The sequence below is a fragment of the Giraffa tippelskirchi genome, chromosome 7 (assembly GCF_054371585.1).
Source record: "Giraffa tippelskirchi isolate mGirTip1 chromosome 7, T2T-mGirTip1v1.2.pri, whole genome shotgun sequence".
NCBI lineage: Eukaryota > Metazoa > Chordata > Mammalia > Artiodactyla > Giraffidae > Giraffa > Giraffa tippelskirchi.
This window is the reverse complement of record NC_137281.1, coordinates 105,895,011-105,916,158: the sequence shown is the minus strand read 5'-3', so window position 1 is coordinate 105,916,158 and position 21,148 is coordinate 105,895,011. Positions and strand designations below refer to the sequence as shown.

Here is a 21,148-nt window from a genome sequence, read left to right as displayed (position 1 = left end):
CCCCAAGGGAACGACTTTTCTACCTTCTGCTACCATAGGTTAGGGATGCTTGTTTCTGAACTTCACATAAATGGAACCATAGTGACAAGGTAATTTTTTATATTGTGCAAGTCAAAAGACCATGGGTAAAAATATTTTGATATTATAGAAATTGTCTCATTTTAATATATCACAATGCTTCTTCATCTGTTTGCAAATAAATTAAGAACAATATATGTAGACAGCATATTAAAAAGCAGAGACATTACTTTGCCAACAAAGGTCTGTCTAGTCAAGGCGATGGTTTTTCCAGTGGTCATGTATGGATGTGAAAGTTGGACTATAAAGAAAGCTGAGCACCGAAGAATTGATGCTTTTGAATTGTAGTGTTGGAGAGGACTGTTGAGAGTCCCTTGGACTGCGAGGAGATCCAACCAGTCCATCCTAAAGGATATCAGTCCTGAATATTCATTGGAAGGACTGATGCTGAAGCTGAAACTCCAATACTTTAGCCACCTGATGCAAAGACCTGATTCATTTGAAAAGACCCTGATGCTGGGAAAGATTGAAGGCGGGAGGACAAGGGGATGACAAAGGATGAGATGGTTGGATGGCATCATCGACTCAATGGACATGAGTTTGAGTAAACTCCAGGACAACTCGGTGATGGACAGGGAGGCCTGGCGTGCTGCAAAGAATCGGACACGACTAAGCGACTGAACTGAACTGATGCCTGTCAGCCTTGGGTAGATGTTAAGATTTTGTCCTACCATAAAAATTGGCACTAAATTCAGCTCTTTATCTCTTGCTGATACTTTTTCTTAACTGTGGTTTTTTAAAAAAACATAATAGTTGTTTCCATTTTAAAAAATGACTTTTGGGCTGAAATTTTTTTTTTAAATGAGACTGTCCTGTTTTTTTTCTTTTTCATGTTTTGGCTTGAAAAGCAAAAGGCTTATCTAGTTGTGATACCTTAAAAAAAAATTTTTTTTTAAAGCATCTTTCAGGATCAAAAAAAAAACCCACTGTAGTACCTTAAAGCATATTCCTGAGTTCAAGCCTCAATTATATGGATGATACGTGCTTTGGATTCTAAAAAAGGATATGATTGCATATGTGAAAATGAAAGTAGAGTTTGGCGTGTGAACCCTTTCAAGTTAGCAGTGCATTTCAGAGTTCTCTTTGTGTCCTATGTTAACCAAAAGAATGCTTATATGGATTCAAAGCATAACTTCATAAGAATGAGGTAGTCTTTAAGGACACTAGTCTCTATGCACTTGGGTCCTATATGGAACTGGGGCTTGCCCTACAATGAGCTTTGCTATTAGATTTGATAGAGCTATTTTGCCAAAGATCATTTTAAAAAGAATTTCCAAACCTTTTTTTAAAATAAAAACTCAAGAATATCGTTTTACTTTTATCTCTATATACCTGTGCTCACTCACATTAGAAGACACTCAAAAAAGAAATCAAGCTTGTTTTTTAAGGCCTAACTCTGTTAATTCTCTCTTAAGAACCGGGCCCCAGAAATAGGCACCCATCCATCAGGATTCCATAACCAACAGCAAAGGCTGTCCTGGGACAAGCTGGATCACCTGATGAATGAGGAACAACAGCTAGTTTGGCAAGAGAATGAGAGAGTGCAAGCCGTGGTACAGAACACCAAACCGGAACTCATACACTCCCGGGAGAAGGTAACTTGAAAAGTTGCACGTGGTAGTCTAGGTTTGTAAGTCAATGTTTGATATGACTGCAGTGATTCTAGGGTATGGATTTGAGTATTCTGGTGTGGCAGACTTATTTTAAGAATGTATAATTTATCATTTACTTGCAATATAATTTTATCATGATATGTTTATATACTGTTTTTTATATAGGCAGTTCTATATTAAATCGGTGATTTTATAAGTGTAAGTTATGTTAACCATATATTCCTCATTCAAATAGGCTAGTCACCAAGACTGGTAGTACAAAAATGGCAAAACTAAACTCAAATCTTGTTGGTCTAACTCCTTATAAGAGGAAAAGTTGCCCCTCTTTAAAGACTCAGCATTTCAAGGTTAGAATGGTATTTAAAGATCATTTTTTTCAGCTGATGTTTAAATTCTTTACCTCTGCTGAGTAGTCAAGCAATTTTTTTTTATTTATTTTTAATTGAAGGATAATTCCTTTACAATATTTTGTTGGTTTCTGCCATACATCAATATGAACGAGCAACTATTTTTAACCTATGCTTAAATATCTCTTTTGAGAAGGAACTCTCTTAGGAGTCACAGATATTCACTAGAACTCCTACCCTGTGCCAGAAACTCTGCTATCACTAAAGTTGCAGTGTTGAACAAGACTAAACATGGTCGCTATCTTCATGGAACTCAGCTGATGTGAATGCACTGTTTAGGTATGAACAGTCCAGTACAGAGTCAGAGGAACTGTCACCCCCTTCACTCCTAAAAGTTTTGCGCATGTCAGGCACACAGGTGCCTACAGATTGCGTCTCTTTGCTGGCGGCCACACTGCTATACTGACTGCCAGCGCTTTGGCTGAGCCAGAAGTCCCCTCTTCCCTGTCTGATGCTTACAGTGTTGCATCAGGCTAAAAATAGATGAACCTAGAAAGGATCTTTTGAAATCCAAAAAAGTAAGCTTCAAAAATTGGCAGGCTTGACTGGAAAAAGCTTTTTTAATACAACAAAACCCAAGCACTGAATAAAAACTTTCATTATGTTAGCTTTTTGTTTTTCCTGGCTAGGTGGTTATATTAGCCTTTTTTCCCCTTATACTGGTTCTTGTTAGGTCCGCCAGCTGGAATCCAACCTGCCTTCTCCTAAACACCAAAAACATCTAAACTCATCAGGTACTGTGAAGCCCATAGAGCAGGAGAAGTTGAGCTTAAAGAGAGAATGTGAACAGTTTCAAAAGGAGCGATCTCCTACTAATAGGAAGGTGAGTTTTTGAGTTAATACCCCATGGCTATATGCTGACTCTGATGCATCCCTAAATGTATGTTTCTTCCCCTGTGTGCTTCCAAAGAAATGACTAATGGCATATTTTGGTTCTTCCTTATATCTGCACTTTTGTCATCTTGTCAAAGCAGTATCATAGTTCTTTTTGATTGAGTGATCGCTAAAAAGGAGCAATGTAAGTTTTCATAAGGAAGATGGTTAATCATCTTCATTAGTATATATAAGCCTTTCTAAGTTAGTAAAACATATATACCTGAATATTAGGAACATTTTAATTTGGTTAACTATTGCTGTATAATAAAAAGCCAAAACATTCATGTCTCAGTTTCTGTAGGTCAGGAATTTGGAATGATTTTGGCTCAGGGTCTTTCCTGAGGTTGCTGTCTAGATATTAGCTGAGGCTGCAATATCTGAAGGCTTCACTGGTGCTAGAGATCCAGATTTATTCAGATAACGTGTTAGGAAGAGGCTTCTGTGTTTTGCTGGCTGATTGCCAGAGGCTCAGGTCCTCACTACCTGGGCCTTTTCTCAGGATGTGGCAATGAGTGATACAAGAGAGAGATTCCAGAAGACCACAATGGAAACTGTAATATGTTTTATAAACCAATCTCAGAAGTCACACATCACTTCTGTATTCTATAGGTCACAGAGACTAACTCAGCTATAGTGGGGGGAGGGGACCAGGTAAGGGTGTGAGATAGGGATCAGTGCTGACCCGCTTAGAGGCTGGCTACCACATGGTTAAACCTCTGTAATACGATTCCATTTGCTTTGTATCCTTTGTCCCATGAAGTTTGAGTTCTAGACCAGTGGTACTGTGGGAGTTCTTGTTACTTGTTTTCCTTTCTTTCTTTTTCTAAACTAAAACTCAAGAGTTTTCACTACAGGCACACCTTGGAGATATTCCGGGTTCAGTTCCAGACAACCACAATAAAGTGAGTCACACGAATTTTTTAGTTTCCCAGTGCAAATAAAGTTATGGTTCCATAATTATGTCATTTAAAGTCTAGGTTATATGCAAGTAAACTTTTCAGAAAGATGTTGGGTTTCATCCAGCCGCTCACCAAGGGAAAAGTCTAATGATAGGTTTTAAAATAACAATGAATTTAAGTGTGCTTGGAGAGTGTACACCGAATTCCATTTAACAGTTCTTGCTACTCTTCTCAGCTCTTTTGATAGAGGCAAAGATCAGCATTCTAGAATTGTGTCATATGTTTTCTACTTAGCAATATTCTGAATCCTTGAGTGTCCGCTAGCTCATTAGATTCTCATGAGATTCTGTACCAAAGAGAATTCCAAAAGTGATCCTCATAAAATTTTCAAATTTCTTCTTTAAAATTGAGAAAAGAGTTAAATAAATTAGGTTTTGTTAACTCTGTTTCCAGATGTTTTTCCCTACTGCAGATCCATAGTAGAGGATCATGAAATCAGTTTAGTGAAATATCAGCATTTAAAAAAATTTTTATTATAGTTTCTTTACAATGTTGTGACAGCATTTTTAATTAATAAAATATACTATAAAATATCAGAGTGTGTGGCTTATAGTAGGGATAAGTATTATTTCATGGAAGTTTTCTTTTTAGTGATATATACTTACAACTGATTATGCATGTATATGTACATGTGGGGGGGTGTGGGTGTACTGGGTTGCAAGATAAAATGTATTTCATACAGTGAGTGGCATTGAAGTTTGAAAGCTACATGCCTTAGGACTCTGTTCTATGTGAGGCTGCTGCTGCTGCTGCTAAGTCGCATCAGTCGTGTCTGACTTTGTGCGACCCCATAGACGGCAGCCCACCAGGCTCCCCCGTCCCTGGGATTCTCCAGGCAAGAACACTGGAGTGGCTTGCCATTTCCTTCTCCAGTGTATGAAAGTGAAAAGTGAAAGTAAAGTCACTCAGTAGTGTCCGACTCTTTGCGACCCCATGGGCTGCAGCCTACCAGGCTCCTCTATCCATGGGATTTTCCAGGCAAGAGTACTGGAGTGGGGTGCCATTGCCTTCTCCGGTTCTATGTGAGGAGTGGTGATTAAAGCTAGACTACTTAAATATAATCAGTGCACTGAATTATATTATTTGTTGTTTTCCCTTGATGAATGAACTCAGCTTTCTTCCAAGAGTTGAGATTTCTGATTAGTGTAAATTTGTCAAAAAAAGTAGAGCAATTCAGGTTGTTTCCTTTTTTTTAAGGGAGTTTTATGTTTTTCAACAGGTTAGTCAAATGAAATCCCTTGAACGAGAATTAGAAACAATTCATTTGGAAAATGAAGGCCTGAAAAAGAAACAAGTAAAACTGGATGAACAGCTAATGGAGGTAAGTTTTTAAGGCAAATGACCTTAGCTATGAAGAATATTTTAATCCATGAATGACCCATTTGTTGAGAGAGGCTAGCATAGCATTAAATTCCTATTACGAAAACAGTGAAAATCTAAGTACACTGACAAACTGGATTCTTTGGTTTGTCGTACCAAGTTTGATAGACATTTTTGCTAATTACACAGCCATAGGAATATATACTGCTTTGCAGAAGAAGGAATAATAATAATAATGTTGACTATCCTAAAATGCAAGGATCTGTGCCTCAACAAATTCAAGTGGCAGGGACTCTGTCCAGTACTGACCAAGAGGCTCAGAGCTCTCTCGTCAATGCTGTGGTTTTAATAGTTTCCTGACACCTCCCCCAGTGTAGTGTTTTATAGATGTGATGTGCTCTGTTACAACCTATTCAGTTAGGAAGTACATTCAGGGAGTTTAAGAGCATTAGCATTTAGACGTTTAATTTTCAAGTGTTGCCATTGTTCATTTCTACATTTGTAACTCAGCACTGCCTTGGGAGAGGTACATCTGTTAAATATAAAAGTGGATTTGTAAAACTTGTCAGCTTGGACATTGAGTTTCTAGTCTAATAGATTGCTTTCTGAACACCGAGTGCAATTATAGGATATAAAACAATTTATGTAAAATCTTCCTTAATAAGTAAAAAACTTCATTGAGGTACTTTACTTTGGGTAATAAAAATATTAGTTAGTCCAGCATTTAATGACCTGTAACATTTATAAGGTAGAGAGGTATGGGTAGAAATCTTTCTGTGCTCTTAAAAAGTTCTGTGTATATAAATATTTTAAAGCCAGAATTATAGGAAGAGAGATATGTAAATATTTTCTTTCATGAAGCTGGACACATGTAAAGGTAAGTTTCAATAGATGCTTGGTTTTTAAATATAAAATATGGGCAAACATTCACATTTACATTTAAATGACCACTAAAGTTTCTGTCAATTTTATGTTCTCTGATTTATCTACTAATAGGGAGATTAGTGAAACTATAAAGAATGAAATCCAAACCATTTTTGCTTTTCCTTCTGCATATAATAAATGTGTTTATTAAAACTTTGAGCTGCAGGCTGTGTTTGGATGTAGATATGCTTTTCTGATGAACTAATTATATACTCGAATGAATGGGATATCTGAAGCCACACATGACATGTCTAGTACCCAGTTGAAAAGTAACAGGGTATACTTAATCACTGTTAGATCCTCTCCAAATGCTCTTCCAACAGGCTGAGTCTTCTCCCACCTGCTCTCTTTGGCCTCATATCCCCCCTTCTCTCCCAGTCATACTTTACATGATTAGTCATCATAAGCAATTTCCCCTCATTACTTTTCTCCCTGATCTAGTAGTAAATATTTGGTAATGGATGAGGGAAATTGCGTGTTCTGGCACTGGAGCTGAAAAAAGAAAAAGCATGAATTTTTAATTGGAACACTGTAAAGAATATCTCATACACTGTTCTAATGGAACGTCCATTGAAATAAGACTGAGCTGTGAACTCGGTGCAGACATATAATTCAATTCTTTAGCAGCTTCATTAAATGTCATTCACACACTACACAATTCGTTCATTTAAAGTGTCTAATTCAGCAGTTTGGGTATATGACATTGTGTTTTTAAATTATACTAAGTGTGTATATATATAGAAATATATATATATTAATGATTAAAATGGCAAATTTTGTTAAGTGGCATTCAGTGGCATTAATTACATTCACAATGTTCTACAACTGTCGCCACTACTTCTAAATCCTTTCATCACCCCAAACAGAAACTTTAACCATTAAGCAGTAACTCATTTCCCCTTCCCACTGGGCCTATAAATTGGATTTTTATTTATGCTGTGATATCTAAAGATTAGGCCAAATTTGAGGACGTACAGTGGTTTTTCACACCGTTTTTTTTTGCCCAGCTCACCTGGGGATAAGTACATTCCTCTCACTCCAGCATGGATTCTCATCAGGTTTGGGGGAGGGGCAGTAGGCAGGCAGGGAGATATTCCTACATAAGAATCTTTGGGATCAAGGAATTTAGGGAACGCTTTCTAGGTGATTCTATCTGATGTATGCACTCCCTTGGGGGAAGGAATTTCTTCTCATCCCTATATGATTGTTTAAAATCACTGATTAATATAACACATACCCTTACCCCAGGACAATTAAAGATCCCAAATTATTAGACAAGGAAATGGAAGAATTTGCCTCCCACTCCATGGTATTTTCAACAATATGAGGCAATGTTCTATAAACAATTTGTTTTGAACACTTAAAAATAAAAGTTACAGACTGTTAGCAGTTCTTATAGTCTGATGTGTACCTCTGATAGCCAATAGTTCAGACACTTGAACAACAAAAATGTTTTATGATTTATATCCTGCATCTCCACAAGGCAAGGTATTTAACATCAGGTCTATTCCATACTGCACTTGAAATCTTCTGAATTATTATATTGGAATGAATTGAGGTAAAGAAGCAAGCTCATAAACCAACCAAATTACAATAGATGAGGAAGTGGCTGCAAAATTAAGAGCTGTTTGATGTTTTAGTATCAGTAAAACTTATATACAGAGAAATGTAAATGTTGGTCTTTTTAAGTTCCTACTGACTGGAGCATATGTGTTAAGGTATATAATATACCCTGTTTTTACTGTTCTTTCTCTTTATAACTCATATTTTCTTTCTCTTTTGTAACTCCTGTAATTCTCTTTTGTTTTTGTTTTATCTGTGGCTAACCTGTACCTAGAACTCTGTGGTTGGAACTAGCAGAGAAGGGTGCAGTTCTCTGCCTGAGATAGTGTGTGAAGGTAGAACATTCTCTTTCAATGAACTTCATAGCATGGAGACATCTCATTAAACCCCTTGTTCATGTAATCATTTCTACTACTATGACAGTTAATAAATACTTAAGAGCCAATATTCAATTTCGTTTAACTCTGGAATATATCTGTTTACATTTCCATCAGGATTTTCCTCAGTATTTAAAGACATGGTGAAGAAAATCATCCCACTGATACAAAATCAGGGGATCATAAAGTGGTTTGTTTTCAAAATCTATAACTAGAAATATTTCAAAATGGGTAATACCCTACCTCAGAAATTTAAATTTAAGGAAGTGGATAGTGGCTCTGAAGTTTCATGATAACATTTAATTCTAGTCGTGTCTTGGAGGGCCTTTTTCCCTTCTCACATGCCGGGGGGTGCTTCCTCATGAGTTTAGTACTTGGTCATATTTGTTGCATGTCTTCCATTGAGCTCTGTGTCTGCTGAATGTGTCCACAGATGTGAAGTGGCATGCTTCACTGAACAAATGCAGTGCCTTCTTTCCCTTGCCCCACATTTGGTTGGCATGTGATGCACATACCATTTCCTCATTGTCTTGAATAAATCCTTTCATTCCATGTACTTCGATTCCCAGATATTCTGGAATATCACCTTATGTCCCAGAATTGCCTGTCTGGTAAACTGAGATAGGTTAAAATAATTTGAGATGCAAGATGAGATTCTCAAAACAAATTGCTAACTTAGAAAAAAAGTAGTCATTGAACTGATTTTAAGAATCTTTATGAATGGTAAGTGGCAAAACTCTAGAGCATAACCTCTTTCTGCCCTTTGCCTATTCCACTGTTTTTTTCTTTTAAAGAGGGATAATTAAATGTTCTAACGTAGGAAGAAAAAAGGAATATCCAGACATGTGCACCATGTACCTCATGTTTTATTGTCACTTAAGATTGAGGAAGTACAGTTTTAAGTCTAAAGCTTGAAACTTATTCATTAAATGTATTACCTCCTAAGCAAAATGATTTTTTATTCTTACTTGGGATCATGTGCTGCCTGTTTACAAGTTATCAGTAAGTCTGAGAGGCCATTAATGAATCTGTAGACTTCCTTTCTCTCTGCCTGCTACTTTCAAGGCAGCTCTGTGACTGAAGGCATGGTAGCTGACTAGGGCTTTGCTCTTATTCTCCAGATGCAACACCTGAGGTCCACTGTGATGCTTAGCCCATCCCCTCATGCTTGGGAACTGCAACTGCTCCAGCAGCAAGCCTTTCCAGTGGTTCCCAGGGAGCAGTTTCTGCAGCTTCAACACCAGCTGCTGCAGGCAGAAAGGATAAACCAATGCCTGCAGGAGGAACTTGAAAACAGGACTTCTGAAACCAACACACCACAGGTATGACGATCTTTTTCTAATAGTAAATGCAGATCACCTAATTTAATTTTACCTATTTGGAAGTTACACCAGTTCAAAGGTGGGGATGAAGAACCTCAATCTTTTGTCAGTTACACCTTACCTGTATTACAAATCCACAGAACTGCAGTGCTGTTTTGGCTTTGGTCTTGGTTTTTGTAGTGCTGCTTTTGAGCTCTCAGTTTCTAAGCTGGGTTATTAAGAGTTCTGGGTCTCATGCAAGTTGCTAAGCGGTGATGAAGTGTCAGGCTTACTTGAGCATACTGTGCAATTGACCTAACATTCTTGTCTGATGCCAAAAATATTACAGAATTCAAGTGCAACTCTAGGATATGTATTACTAACAAAGCATCCTGGGTTTTCTTGTACTAGAGGGGTGTGGCCTGCTGAGTTCCTTGGAATTCACAAATGGGGACTTTTCATAACTATTAAAATAGAATGTGTCATGGGTGACTTTTTTAAGTTGACGTAGTTCATTTAACTTATTTTTTAAATGATCTAGTTTGAAAAACTATTTTTAAGAAAATAAAGATCTTCTTCCTCTTCCCTTTGAATTAGCATTATCCCAGCTCACTACCAGACACAATCTTATATTACCTAAGTTTTCAAATAGTTAAATTTTCTTTTTAGTGCCTCATTCATGATTCTCTTCTTTCAGAAGTCTCTTAATTCTTCCTCAGAATTAGGAATAAAATTAAAAACATTCCTTAATTTGCAGAATTCTAGATTAGTTCATTCTAGTTTGGATAACTCTTCTGTTTTCAAAATTTACCTTGCCTCTCAGGTGACATTTGACAAGGAATTTCCCAACTCTTTTTCTGTAATCTGGTCACAGTGGCTTTGCAAAGTCATATTAGCACCATAATTGTACATTGGAGCAATTTTGTTTTCTTTGCCTACTAGCATATATCTATGCTTTTGCATGATGTAGTCATCATCTATTCTAACAAAGGCTTAAAATCAATGTTTTTGGAAGCTTCCTACATTCAATTTCCAAATACTAAAAGTTAATTCCAGAAGTAAAATTGTGATGATAGGTATTGGACAGATGCTTCAACTCTTCATTGTAGAAGTGAATCATAAAACTTGACCTCAGTTTTTAATAGACATTTTAAATCAAATGATCAGACTAAGATCCTACTCACTACTCTCTCATATATACTACTTTTAAAACATGTTCCTCCTAACCCACCTACCAGTGTTTAAAAGTAAAAAGCATCCCTTTACTTCAATTACTTGAGGGTTAGATAGACAAAAACTGTTAAGAATTTTGTAGTTAAAAAGAGAATTTCTCCAGCCAGATGGCAGAGTGGACTGCTTATTGCTCTCACGAGAAGGTGATGGCAGGCTCTCTTTGTTTCTGATAACTGAGCTGACACCAACTTTAAGAATACAGAATGTTGTTAGAATCTGCATGTTGTCTCTGTGTGTGGAGTGATGTGATTTCTTCTGCCTTGTGTTGCTTCGCTTGCATACGTAGTATTGATGTGTGCTTTTAAAAATTGTTTGCATTATAAATGTGTGAATTTAGATTCCCCCCAAAAGCATAATCTTGACATCAGGGTGAAGTGTACCACTTGCCTTCTTTCTCTAGGCCTTGCTACCGGAGCAGCGAGCAGTGCATGCAGATTCCTACAGAAGGATTGGGCACCTGTGAAAACTGGGCTGTTATTGATGGCATTTCTTACCATGGCAGATACTCAAATGCACACACCCACACACACCACACAAATATAGACATAAGCTGAGAAATGTTTTGGAATCAAGTGCTCTTTTAAGTTTTATTATTATTATTAAGCCTTTGCAGTATTATGTTTCTTATTTATGTGAATCAAATTTCACAAATTTCAGCTTGTTACACTTAATTATACCATTTAAAGAGTATGAATTTGAGATTCTTGAAAGGATGTGAATTTTGTGAATCAAATTCACAAATTTCAGCTTGTTACACTTAATTATTTATACTGTCTAAAGAGTGTGGATTTGAGATTCTTGAAAGGATGTATTCTATATATTTTCTCATTCCATACATTGTAAATATTTTTAACAAAAGGTACTGCTTTTATATATGGAATTTGAAGAAAATCAGGATTATTTATACTGTTTTATATAAGATGTATAATACTTTTTTGACAGGAAAAAGGAAATTTTTGATGAAATAAAATAAATTTTAAATATATGACTGCTTCTGTTTTTCCTCTTTCCCCACTCTTTTGCCATGCCCCGTGTTCTTTGAATTAATTATCCCGGTTTTTTGCTTTGTTTTGCTTTTGCTTTTTTTTAAGGCAAGCAAAAATCTGGCATTTCCATTTATGTTTGAATTTTAAAAAGCCATTATACCTTTTAAAATACAGGATTTTTTAGATGCTCTTAGGACCTGGTGTCTTGAAACTTCTGCATTAGTCTTTTGCCTACTACAGTTTTTGTTTTTAAATTAGTTGCATGGCTTAGTTGTTTCTTTTATGTTTGAAAAAATGCTATTATTTAATACACAAACAAATGTTCGCTTTCACCTCACATTTGATCATTCTTTGTGCTTTTTAAAGGACACTTCGGGGTGTATTTTTAAGGACAGGTTATGCCATCAGCTACTAACACCTGAGGCTTGCTTAAACATTTGAAGAACCTTTTAAAATCTGAAATTCTTTATGTGAACATTTTGGTAGACCAGGAGAAGGGGTAGTCAGTTGCACTCTAAATCTTGTTCTAGGTCCCTCTGCACTCCAAAACCCCCACACACCTTAATCCATCACTGTTATATAAGAAGAGGAGGAGAAGCCGGCGTCCTTTTTCTGCCCTATTGTTTCATCTAGGAGCTCTTTATGGGGAGAAAGTTTTCAGTTTTAAATATGTTCTAATGATAAGTCCATCCTCCAATTCAGGTATTTGCTCCACATTGATTGACAAGTCAAATTGGGAAACCAATAATTAGAAGATCTAGTGGGAAGAGGCTACTAGGAACACTAACACCCTCACAGTAACCAGCCATTTTGAAGATAAAAACAGACACACATACTACAAGCTGATTGGAAATGTTAGGTGATCCCGAGTAAACTCAGTTTTTATTCATTTTGTTGTTGAAAGTCCCACAGTATTGCAAAGACCCAAGTCACAGATGAAAGGTTGATAACCATCTTTTAATTACTTTGGATACCTATTTTACTATAATAAGTACACATAGATCTTAAAGTATTGGTTTTAAGAATTTTGCTTTATCTCGGGGGAAGATGGTAGCACAGGTAAGATTCTTTTTTTTATCTTTGATTCTTTCTCTGATAGGGTTACCTTTCTAACCTGTGCAACCCATGCAGTGTTCAGAACTCCCATTTCATCAGAAATCCACCCTTGCTATTCAAAAGCAAACATTTGCTGTCCTTTCTCTAGGCGTCTTATGGGGAAAATTAACTACTAGTGCTTTCTCATGGCATGATTTTCAAATAACAATACAATTTTTTTCTTTTCCTTTAGGGAAACCAGGAATACCTGGTAACTGTCATGGAGGAACGAATGTTGGAAGTTGAACAGAAATTGAAACTGGTGAAAAGGCTTCTTCAGGAGAAAGTGAATCAGCTCAAAGAACAAGTGAGCTTCCCAGGTCATCTCTACCCACCCATCTCACCTTCTGCTTTAACTCCAGTTTTACATTCCTTTATTGCTACTAACTTGCTAACTTTTATTGTCTAATAAAGGCAAACTCTATTATAAACTCCTAAATTAGAAGAATTTAGGAGTCACTGTTTCCCATACCACTTCAAAAACATGAATTCTGTATTCTACATTGTTTTTTCCAAAGTTCTTTGGAGTCATATGTTTGTCTACAGTTTTTTAAATGTATATTTGCTAACAGTGATTCTCGTGGACCTAAAGCATCTCTAATGAGGTTCAATCCAAATTGAATTTTTATAGATTTTTTTTCCCCAAATAAACAGAAATTTTATATTTGTAAAAAAAATGGGGGGATAATAAGTGTAACTTTAGCTTTCTTGTTTGCAACAACTATGACAGCCTCAACATCTAACTTGTGGCTATAGCCAGACCACAAAAGGCAGTGTTTTGAATCAGAATCTGGACTCACAAATTCAGGGCCACCAAGTGGGCTGATCCTTTTTTCCTGCTGGCAGCAGGTGTGGCCTGAGTGCTTATAAATTATTTGTGCATCCACTGAAGAGACATAACAGAAAGGACTACTTCCTAGGGAATTTTATAACCTCTCTGGAATCTGAGATTGAGACAAACTGTGGCAGGGGGTAGGAGAGTAGAAACTGCCCAACCTGGATTTTTAGACATGTAGAATCTGAGAATAATCATCCCAAGGGAATGGTGGACAGGAACTTTCCTGTGTCCTAAATCTTAATACACAGAATGGAGAGAAAGAGAAAGCCCTATACTTACATTTATTGATCAGTCCCTTAATCATTTATTCAACACATAGTCACTACATGCCAGGTTCTGTTCCAAGTACTAGAAATACAGCAAAATCCCTGCCCATATGGAATGTAGTTCACCTACATGGTACTGACCATTTGGCAGTACTTCCAATAGCAGTTCAAAAACAAAGAAAATGGGTAACATGGGCTGTGGACATCTACAAACACTTTGGCATTATCAGTTCATCCTATTCTGGGAGAAGCAAAAGAAACGAGAGAGAGGGAAGAGTAGACAGTAGAGGGTCTTAGTGCTAAGCCACAAGAGTTTAGATTTTGTTGTGTAGTGGATAAGAGTCCCTGAAGTGTTTTTTAATAGAAGGGAAAGAGGAAAGGTTATACACTAAAACAGTTTAATAGAAAATAATGTTAGTTTTATGTTAAACTTCCCAGTCAACTAGGTTCTGGGCTTCCTGTGATAGTCTTTAGCATTGCTCTTTGAAATGCTATTATGTAAATTAATTAGCCACGCCTTAAGTTTTCTTTATTACCTTAAACCTTCATACTTGTAGATGCATTGCCTAAAACTGGGTGTAAAATGAGGAGTTAAAGGTATAATGAGGGAAAGGGGATTGGAAGATATTAACTAAGGAGACCAAAAATCAAATTATCCTAATGCTGCTGAAGAGTGTTCCCACCCTAACCAAGACTATAATATTCTAACCATAAAGATTAGAGTATCTCTTCTAGACAAGGTTTTATTTTAAAAGGAAGTAACTGCTGAATCTTTGTGTTATAATACATGAGCTACATTTAAAAATAATCAGTAGGTTGTATGTAGTTATGAATGGGAGACAAGCATCTATTGTTAATAACAGGTAAACAGTTTACAACCTCAGAAATTTAAATTATAAAAGTGATATTTTTAGAGAATGAATAAAGAAACAATACCTAGGCTGAAAAATACCTTCACTTTTGAACCTTCAAATATCAATTTGTTCTTTTATTAGTGACTTCTACGAACAAATTATGCAAAGAAACAGCCTGGAATAAGTGGATTTGTTTTACTTGTATCCCCTGGTACCAATAAAAATACAATAAAAGCTGTATTGTAAAATAAAAGAATATAACTGATAGAAGCCATTTGCCTTTATAAACAACTGTCCTTATGTCGGATCTTAAATTTAAGAGACTAACAGAAATGGAGTCAAGATGTTTCTGGTTCTGTTTCCAGCTCTGCAAGAATACTAAAGCAGATACAATAGTGAAGGATTTGTATGTGGAAAATGCCCAGTTGTTGAAAGCTCTGGAAATGACTGAACAGCGACAAAAAACAGCAGAGAAGAAAAATTACCTCCTAGAGGAGAAGATTGCCAGCCTCAGTAATATAGTCAGGAATCTGACACCAGCACCACTGACTTCTACACCTCCCTTGAGGTCATAGCCAAGCCAAAGGATGAACACTCATAATTGTGCACTTTACTGAAATGGATGGGACATTTCAGATGTTCTCTCAACTGTTGTTGTTGTTGTTTTTCTTAGAAACCTTTAATGGCTTAAAGTTAAGCCTAACCTAAAACTTCCAGGAACAGAATTAAAGTCTCTATTCACTGTAATTAGTTTTTCTAAATAGACTGTAATGGAAGTTGCAAACAAATATTTATTTCACTGAACTATTCCCAAGCTTTGAATTTTTAAAAAATATTCTAATAACCATCAAGAAGGTGATATGAAAACAATTCAATTTTAAAATCCCAGTTTTGAATGAGTTTTTGAAAATTACTATTATGTACAAGTATAACTATTATGTACAAGTTATTATGTAAATTGCAGATTTTTAAAAATTGAGATATTATTAATTGGTTGTTTTGATCTTTATTTTAAAACCAAATGTATGTCTTCTCATACACTTAAATATGGAAGAGTCATTCTGTTTCTAGTTGTTTTGGTTTTTTTAATTGTTAGACTTTCTGTTTGGTAACAGAAACTAGAGTCAATAACCACTGAGGTCAGAAAAGGCAGAATTCATAGAACTCTACCTTCTAATACCTATGACAGTATTACCACTCTTGATGTATTATAGATACAAAACTCATTTACTCAACTGCACTGTAAACTAATGTTAAAACTTTACTTTCTTTAAACAGTCTTTTTTTTTCCTTCTTAGAAGTTTCTTTGGGTGTTTGTCTTCTAAGAAATGGATAAAGCCACATTCTTAAAGCATTTGAACTATAGGGTAAGCACTGAACAAACTGCTTTGGAGTAAACAGCTAATCCTAAAAGAGAGAGGAAGCAAACCATGTGGATTTTTCTCTCTTTAAGGTCTTGGAGTTCATGAACTTATATTTGGGGTTGCATCAAGAACTCAGGGAACAACATGTTAAGTCATCTTCCTGAAATACTGTAGGGCTCTTTAAAAATTTGAAATATATAAAATATGTGACCTTATTTATTTGTTGTATATTTAGAGCCATAGTGGGATTTTTATTTCTACATTTTTAATGAATTTAACTTTCTGGGGAAAGGGCCTTGATTTCAGAGTTAAAAACCTCTTTTAACTTATGGAAGAGTTATGATTTGCTTGTTTGTTTAATGTGGGCCAAAATTTCCATGCTTCCTATTCCTCTGTACCTTGAATCTGACCATAAGAATTTCTTACTGTGATAAGAACTGGCATGCCATCTGAGGTAAAGGAGTGCCAAATAGGATTTTCCAATCAGTCTCAAGACTAGAACATTATAGAACAGTAAGCGTTTTGAATAACTTTTTTTCCCCAGATAAAATCTCTGCTTCTAGCCTACTTCAGCCAGGAATTGATTGGTAAAGAACTTACTGTGTGTGGGACGCAAACAGAGCTCATCACAGCCACCTATTTGTTTTTGTGAAAGAGTAATTAGATCACAAAAATTCACTCTGCTGTATTCCAGGAAAGTCAAGTCCATCTATTTTTTTATAAGAGGTATCACAGCAAAATCAAACACTACCTTATGGGCAGGAACAAAAGGTGAAGCAAACTGCTAAAGAAAGCTCTGGTATCAGAAATTCCTGATTTCCCCCGGAAAAGAATTAATTTTAATCCCTCCCTATAGTTATATTTAAAAACATTTGATATCTGCTGTCATACCTTCCATAATCATTTTTCTCCAGTGCAGACATTACTAGTAAACTCAACTACTTGTACGGCATTGACTTTAACACTTAAAACTGTGGATAGGCCGAGGTTAAGATCATAAATAAACTAAGCACCTGTGGTGTTTTATGTGATATGCTTGAAGTTATTCAAGGCTTTTGCCATCAGAACCGAACACCAAGCATATTTCTCAAATAGATGACTTACCATATGATCACATACAGTGTATTTTTATTTTTTACATTATGAAAAGTGTAGGTTAATTTGTTTATTTCTTACAAATCTGTATTTATATGTATATAAAGTGCTGTACAATGAGTATAAATATGACTTCTGGAAAGTTTTAGACTACATTTAGAATCCCTTTATCTAAAATCAAAATGCTGCTCAAATGAAAGTTAATTTAATATCTAGGTGCTTACTTTTTGTTTTACTGAACTTATAAGACTGGAAAAAAGATCAACACAACAAATAGAGTTACCTTAAATTTATATATTTGTGCAGCAGATTATTTTTGTAGACTAGAGTGGGAATTTAACTGGCAATTTATAATATAGCTTACAGCTTTTAAAAGACTTTTAAAGAGATTAAATTTAAACTATTAAATATTTAGATTTTGCTTTCAGACTTTATAATAGAACTCCTTAAAATCATGTTATATATTTTATAGGCATTTAATTCCTAGTTTATTAAAAGTACTGGTTGTTAAATTCATTTGATTTCTTAAGAACAGTTATTTAAATTAGTTTTAGGAGATAGGATCTTCATTTCAAGGAAAGAGAATCAAGTTTGCCATTGTGATAATATGTTACCCTTAGAAAGGGAAAATGTGAATAATAAAAGCTACATTGTTCTATTTTGCTTTCTTCTGCTTTTTAGAAACCTGAACTCTTAAGCTCAAACTTGTAAGGGGAGAAAAGTGGATGGGGAGGGTAGAACCAACCACAGTATTTATTTTTCTAAAACTTAATAAACCCAGATTTTTAAAAACTATTGTAAATGTGAATTCTTCCCAGAAGCTTCAAATGCATTGTTTATATATTTAACCTTAAACATATATAGATCACAAAGTCATAGGCTTTCAAGGTATAGGAGGAGTTCTTACAGGTCTAGCATTTTGATAATACCCAGAGTAGGTATTATGATGAGGAACTTTTGTTTTAAGAATGAGTAAAATTTCAACGTGTGAAAATGAACTTTTTATTTTTGTGATTTCTTTTTTTCTGAGTGAAGGAAAAGAGAAATGTGTTGCTACTGTCAGCATCTTAAAGATATTCCCACTCAAGGTAAGGCTAAGTGCTTTGTGATAGTATTAAGCAAGTCTTGTTTTGAACGGATTACCAAGTGACTAACTGAAATGATATAAATTATGCAAGTAATGCCAAAACTAAGTCAAAACCTAATAGCCAAAGCATTCCTTACTTAAAAGTTATTAATTATATGTTTGGACCTATTTGAACATCTCAGCCCTGTAAAACAGTTTTGGTTTTATGACATATGGATAGCAGTTTAATAATAAAACCATCCAAGTCAGCTTTTGTTTCTCAGATTTTTTTGAATGATATACATTAAATCTGCTCTTATTAGAAGACATTATCACAGCATGATTGAAAGGAATATTGGTTTTGTAAAGGAAAACCTGAGTTCATCTATAGCCATCGCTAGAATTCTTTTCATGTAAAGATAAATGTGTGTGTTTATATCGACTTGGTATCATTTCATCTTAGCCATTCTATCCTAGAATTATTTTACCATGAGCTTAAAATGTAAATAAATAATTTTGCAAATATGGCCCTTGTTTTCTATACACCTTGAACTTTTGTAAACAGTTTCAGTATGTTTATAATTGGTTTTTAGAGTGAAAGCATCAAAATATTGCGCTAAACACATTTTACAAATGCAGAATTTCTGGAGCTCCCACTCCGGACCTACTGACTCAGAGCCTGCATTTAAAACCCTCCCCCCGCCAAATACCGGAATGATTTGTATGTGATTCAGAGCACTGCTTCTCCATTTCTGTCACAGAATCAACGACTGTCACACCAGCCAGCTTGAGACCCCTGTGGTGGTTCATAATTTACTTCTAAAATCCTAACAACCTTGGGTGAGGCCCTACTTCAGATTTTGGTTGCTTCAGGCATGCCTTTATTTCACTTAGCCATATTTACGGGTGATTCATAATTTTCAGCTAAGCTACTTATAAATAAGTTATTTGCCACTACTGGCAAAAAAAAATTGACCTAAAAGCACATTAAGTTAATAATGCTAAGTACTGAAATATAGAATGGAAATATTGGCCAAACAAGACCTATCTCACAAGCCATGTTTTATTTATGAAGCTTTTATACCAATCTCACACTGCCTTTATGTGACAGGAACTATTATTAACCCCATCTTATAGAAAAAACTGAAAATTAGTGAAGTTATGACTTACTCAAGGCCACACAGCCAGCTCAATAAGGGACTTAGGACTCACCAGGCAGGTTTGTCTGTTCTAGTATTTTGCAGTGCAACAGCTATCCATTTCTCCTTCTGGCAAACAACATTTAATTGGTACAATTAACTACCTACCATGTGCACTGCTCTCTAAAGAAAAATATAAAAATTATTGATTTTCTGTTTATAAACTGGGGTAGAGTAGTGAAATTTATAACACACAAAAAGAAAAAATTAGAGCAGTATGAGAAGACAATCCAGTTTTGTTGCTGGACTCAGTGCTACAGGCACTAAGATAAGCAAGATTAGTGTCCTCAGGTATTTTAACACAGCAAATGGGGAAAGTTCTTAACCTAGCATTAAATATAATTCTGTACTTCATTGTTTTGTAGTCTCTTTTATTCATTTTGCATTGAAAAAAGTCTTACTTTTCTAATATATACCTGATACACATTTTCCCATAATAATGATTAAATTTTGTCCCAAAGACCAAAATTTTGACCTAATGCAAAATGTCTGTAACCTGTGAAGTTCGATTTAATAGTTACTACAAGTCAAAAAAAATGTTTATTCTTTGTTTCATTTTGCCTCATTTGCAATCAAAAAAAATGACTAATTTTGAAAAATGGACATATTAAAAAAATTAAAACTTGAAGAAAGGAACTATAAACTGAATCAGCAAAATAAAGAGTAGGCAACAGTGTAAAAATAGAACTGGATACCCTTATGTTAAAATAATATTTAATTCTGAGAAATGATGACATGAGATGTACTTTACTAGCTAAGGCAAAGTAAACACTCTGATTAGTCCCTACAGCCCAGATGAACATTTACCAATCATTTTTCTTTCCTGTTTGAGTATCTGTCTTTAAGATCTCAAGCAATAAACAAATATATTATTATATAGATGGAAGATTAGAAAATAGTATTGTATCAATGTTGATTTACTGAAGTTTATAAGTACTGTGTTTATGTAACAGTATATTCTAAGGAAATACACACTGAAGCATTCAGGAATATATAACCATAATGTATACAAATTATTCTCAAATCATTCATAACAAAATTACATAGAAACAAATCAAGGAAGCAAAATGTGTTTTTAAAATAGGTAATGGGTATGAAAGCATTATTTGCATTATTTTTGCAATCTTAAGTTTGAAATTATTTCCAAATAAAATTTGGAAATGTTATCTATAACGTTTAAAGTGTTATAGATAGAAATGTTATCTATAACATTTAAAATGCTATAGAAATTTATGAAGTGTGGTACTAGGCACTTTACCTTCCTTGCTCTCATAGCAGCTCTGAAGAGTAGATGATATTTTAATGGTACAGAAGAGGAAACTGACTAGAAACCATCCATAGCAGCCTATCCACATGTCTGGGGTCCTGAATGTTCATTGGAAGGACTGATGTTGAAGCTGAAACTCCAATACTTTGACCACCTGATTCAAAGAGCTGACTCATTTGAAAAGACCCTGATGCTGGGAAAGATTGAGGGCAGGAGGAGAAGGGGACGACAGAGGATGAGATGGTTGGATGACATCACCAACTCAATGGACATGAGTTTGAGTAAACTCCGGGTGTTGGTGATGAACAGGGAGGCCTGGCTTGCTGCAGTCCATGGAGTCACAAAGAGTCAGACACGACTGAGCAACTGAACTGAACTGAACTGATGAAAAGTTCGGCATAATCAGATACATTTCTACTTCCCTGGGCACATAGAAAATGGGGAAACAGGGCAGAAGTAAAAGCCAA

At 35.4% G+C, this 21,148-nt stretch overlaps 1 protein-coding gene across 7 annotated transcripts in view; it reads left to right on the top strand.

Annotated features, from left to right (window-relative positions):
• The window catches only part of NIN (ninein), a 103,364-nt gene extending 84,623 nt beyond the window's left edge, over window positions 1–18,741 (top strand). For 2 of the 7 annotated variants that reach the window (XM_081511318.1, XM_081511319.1), the window contains exons 27-33: window positions 1,494–1,673; window positions 2,772–2,921; window positions 3,829–3,876; window positions 5,153–5,254; window positions 9,239–9,439; window positions 12,926–13,039; window positions 15,056–18,741. In XM_081511318.1, coding sequence (XP_081367444.1) covers window positions 1,494–1,673; window positions 2,772–2,921; window positions 3,829–3,876; window positions 5,153–5,254; window positions 9,239–9,439; window positions 12,926–13,039; window positions 15,056–15,265 — 1,005 coding nt within the window. In that variant the 3' untranslated portion in view covers window positions 15,266–18,741. Of the gene's footprint in view, window positions 1–1,493; window positions 1,674–2,771; window positions 2,922–3,828; window positions 3,877–5,152; window positions 5,255–9,238; window positions 9,440–12,925; window positions 13,053–15,055 lie in introns of all 7 variants that reach the window. The other 5 variants (XM_081511323.1, XM_081511322.1, XM_081511321.1 and 2 more) reach the window with 3 other exon arrangements.
• The last annotated feature ends 2,407 nt before the right edge of the window (window positions 18,742–21,148 follow it).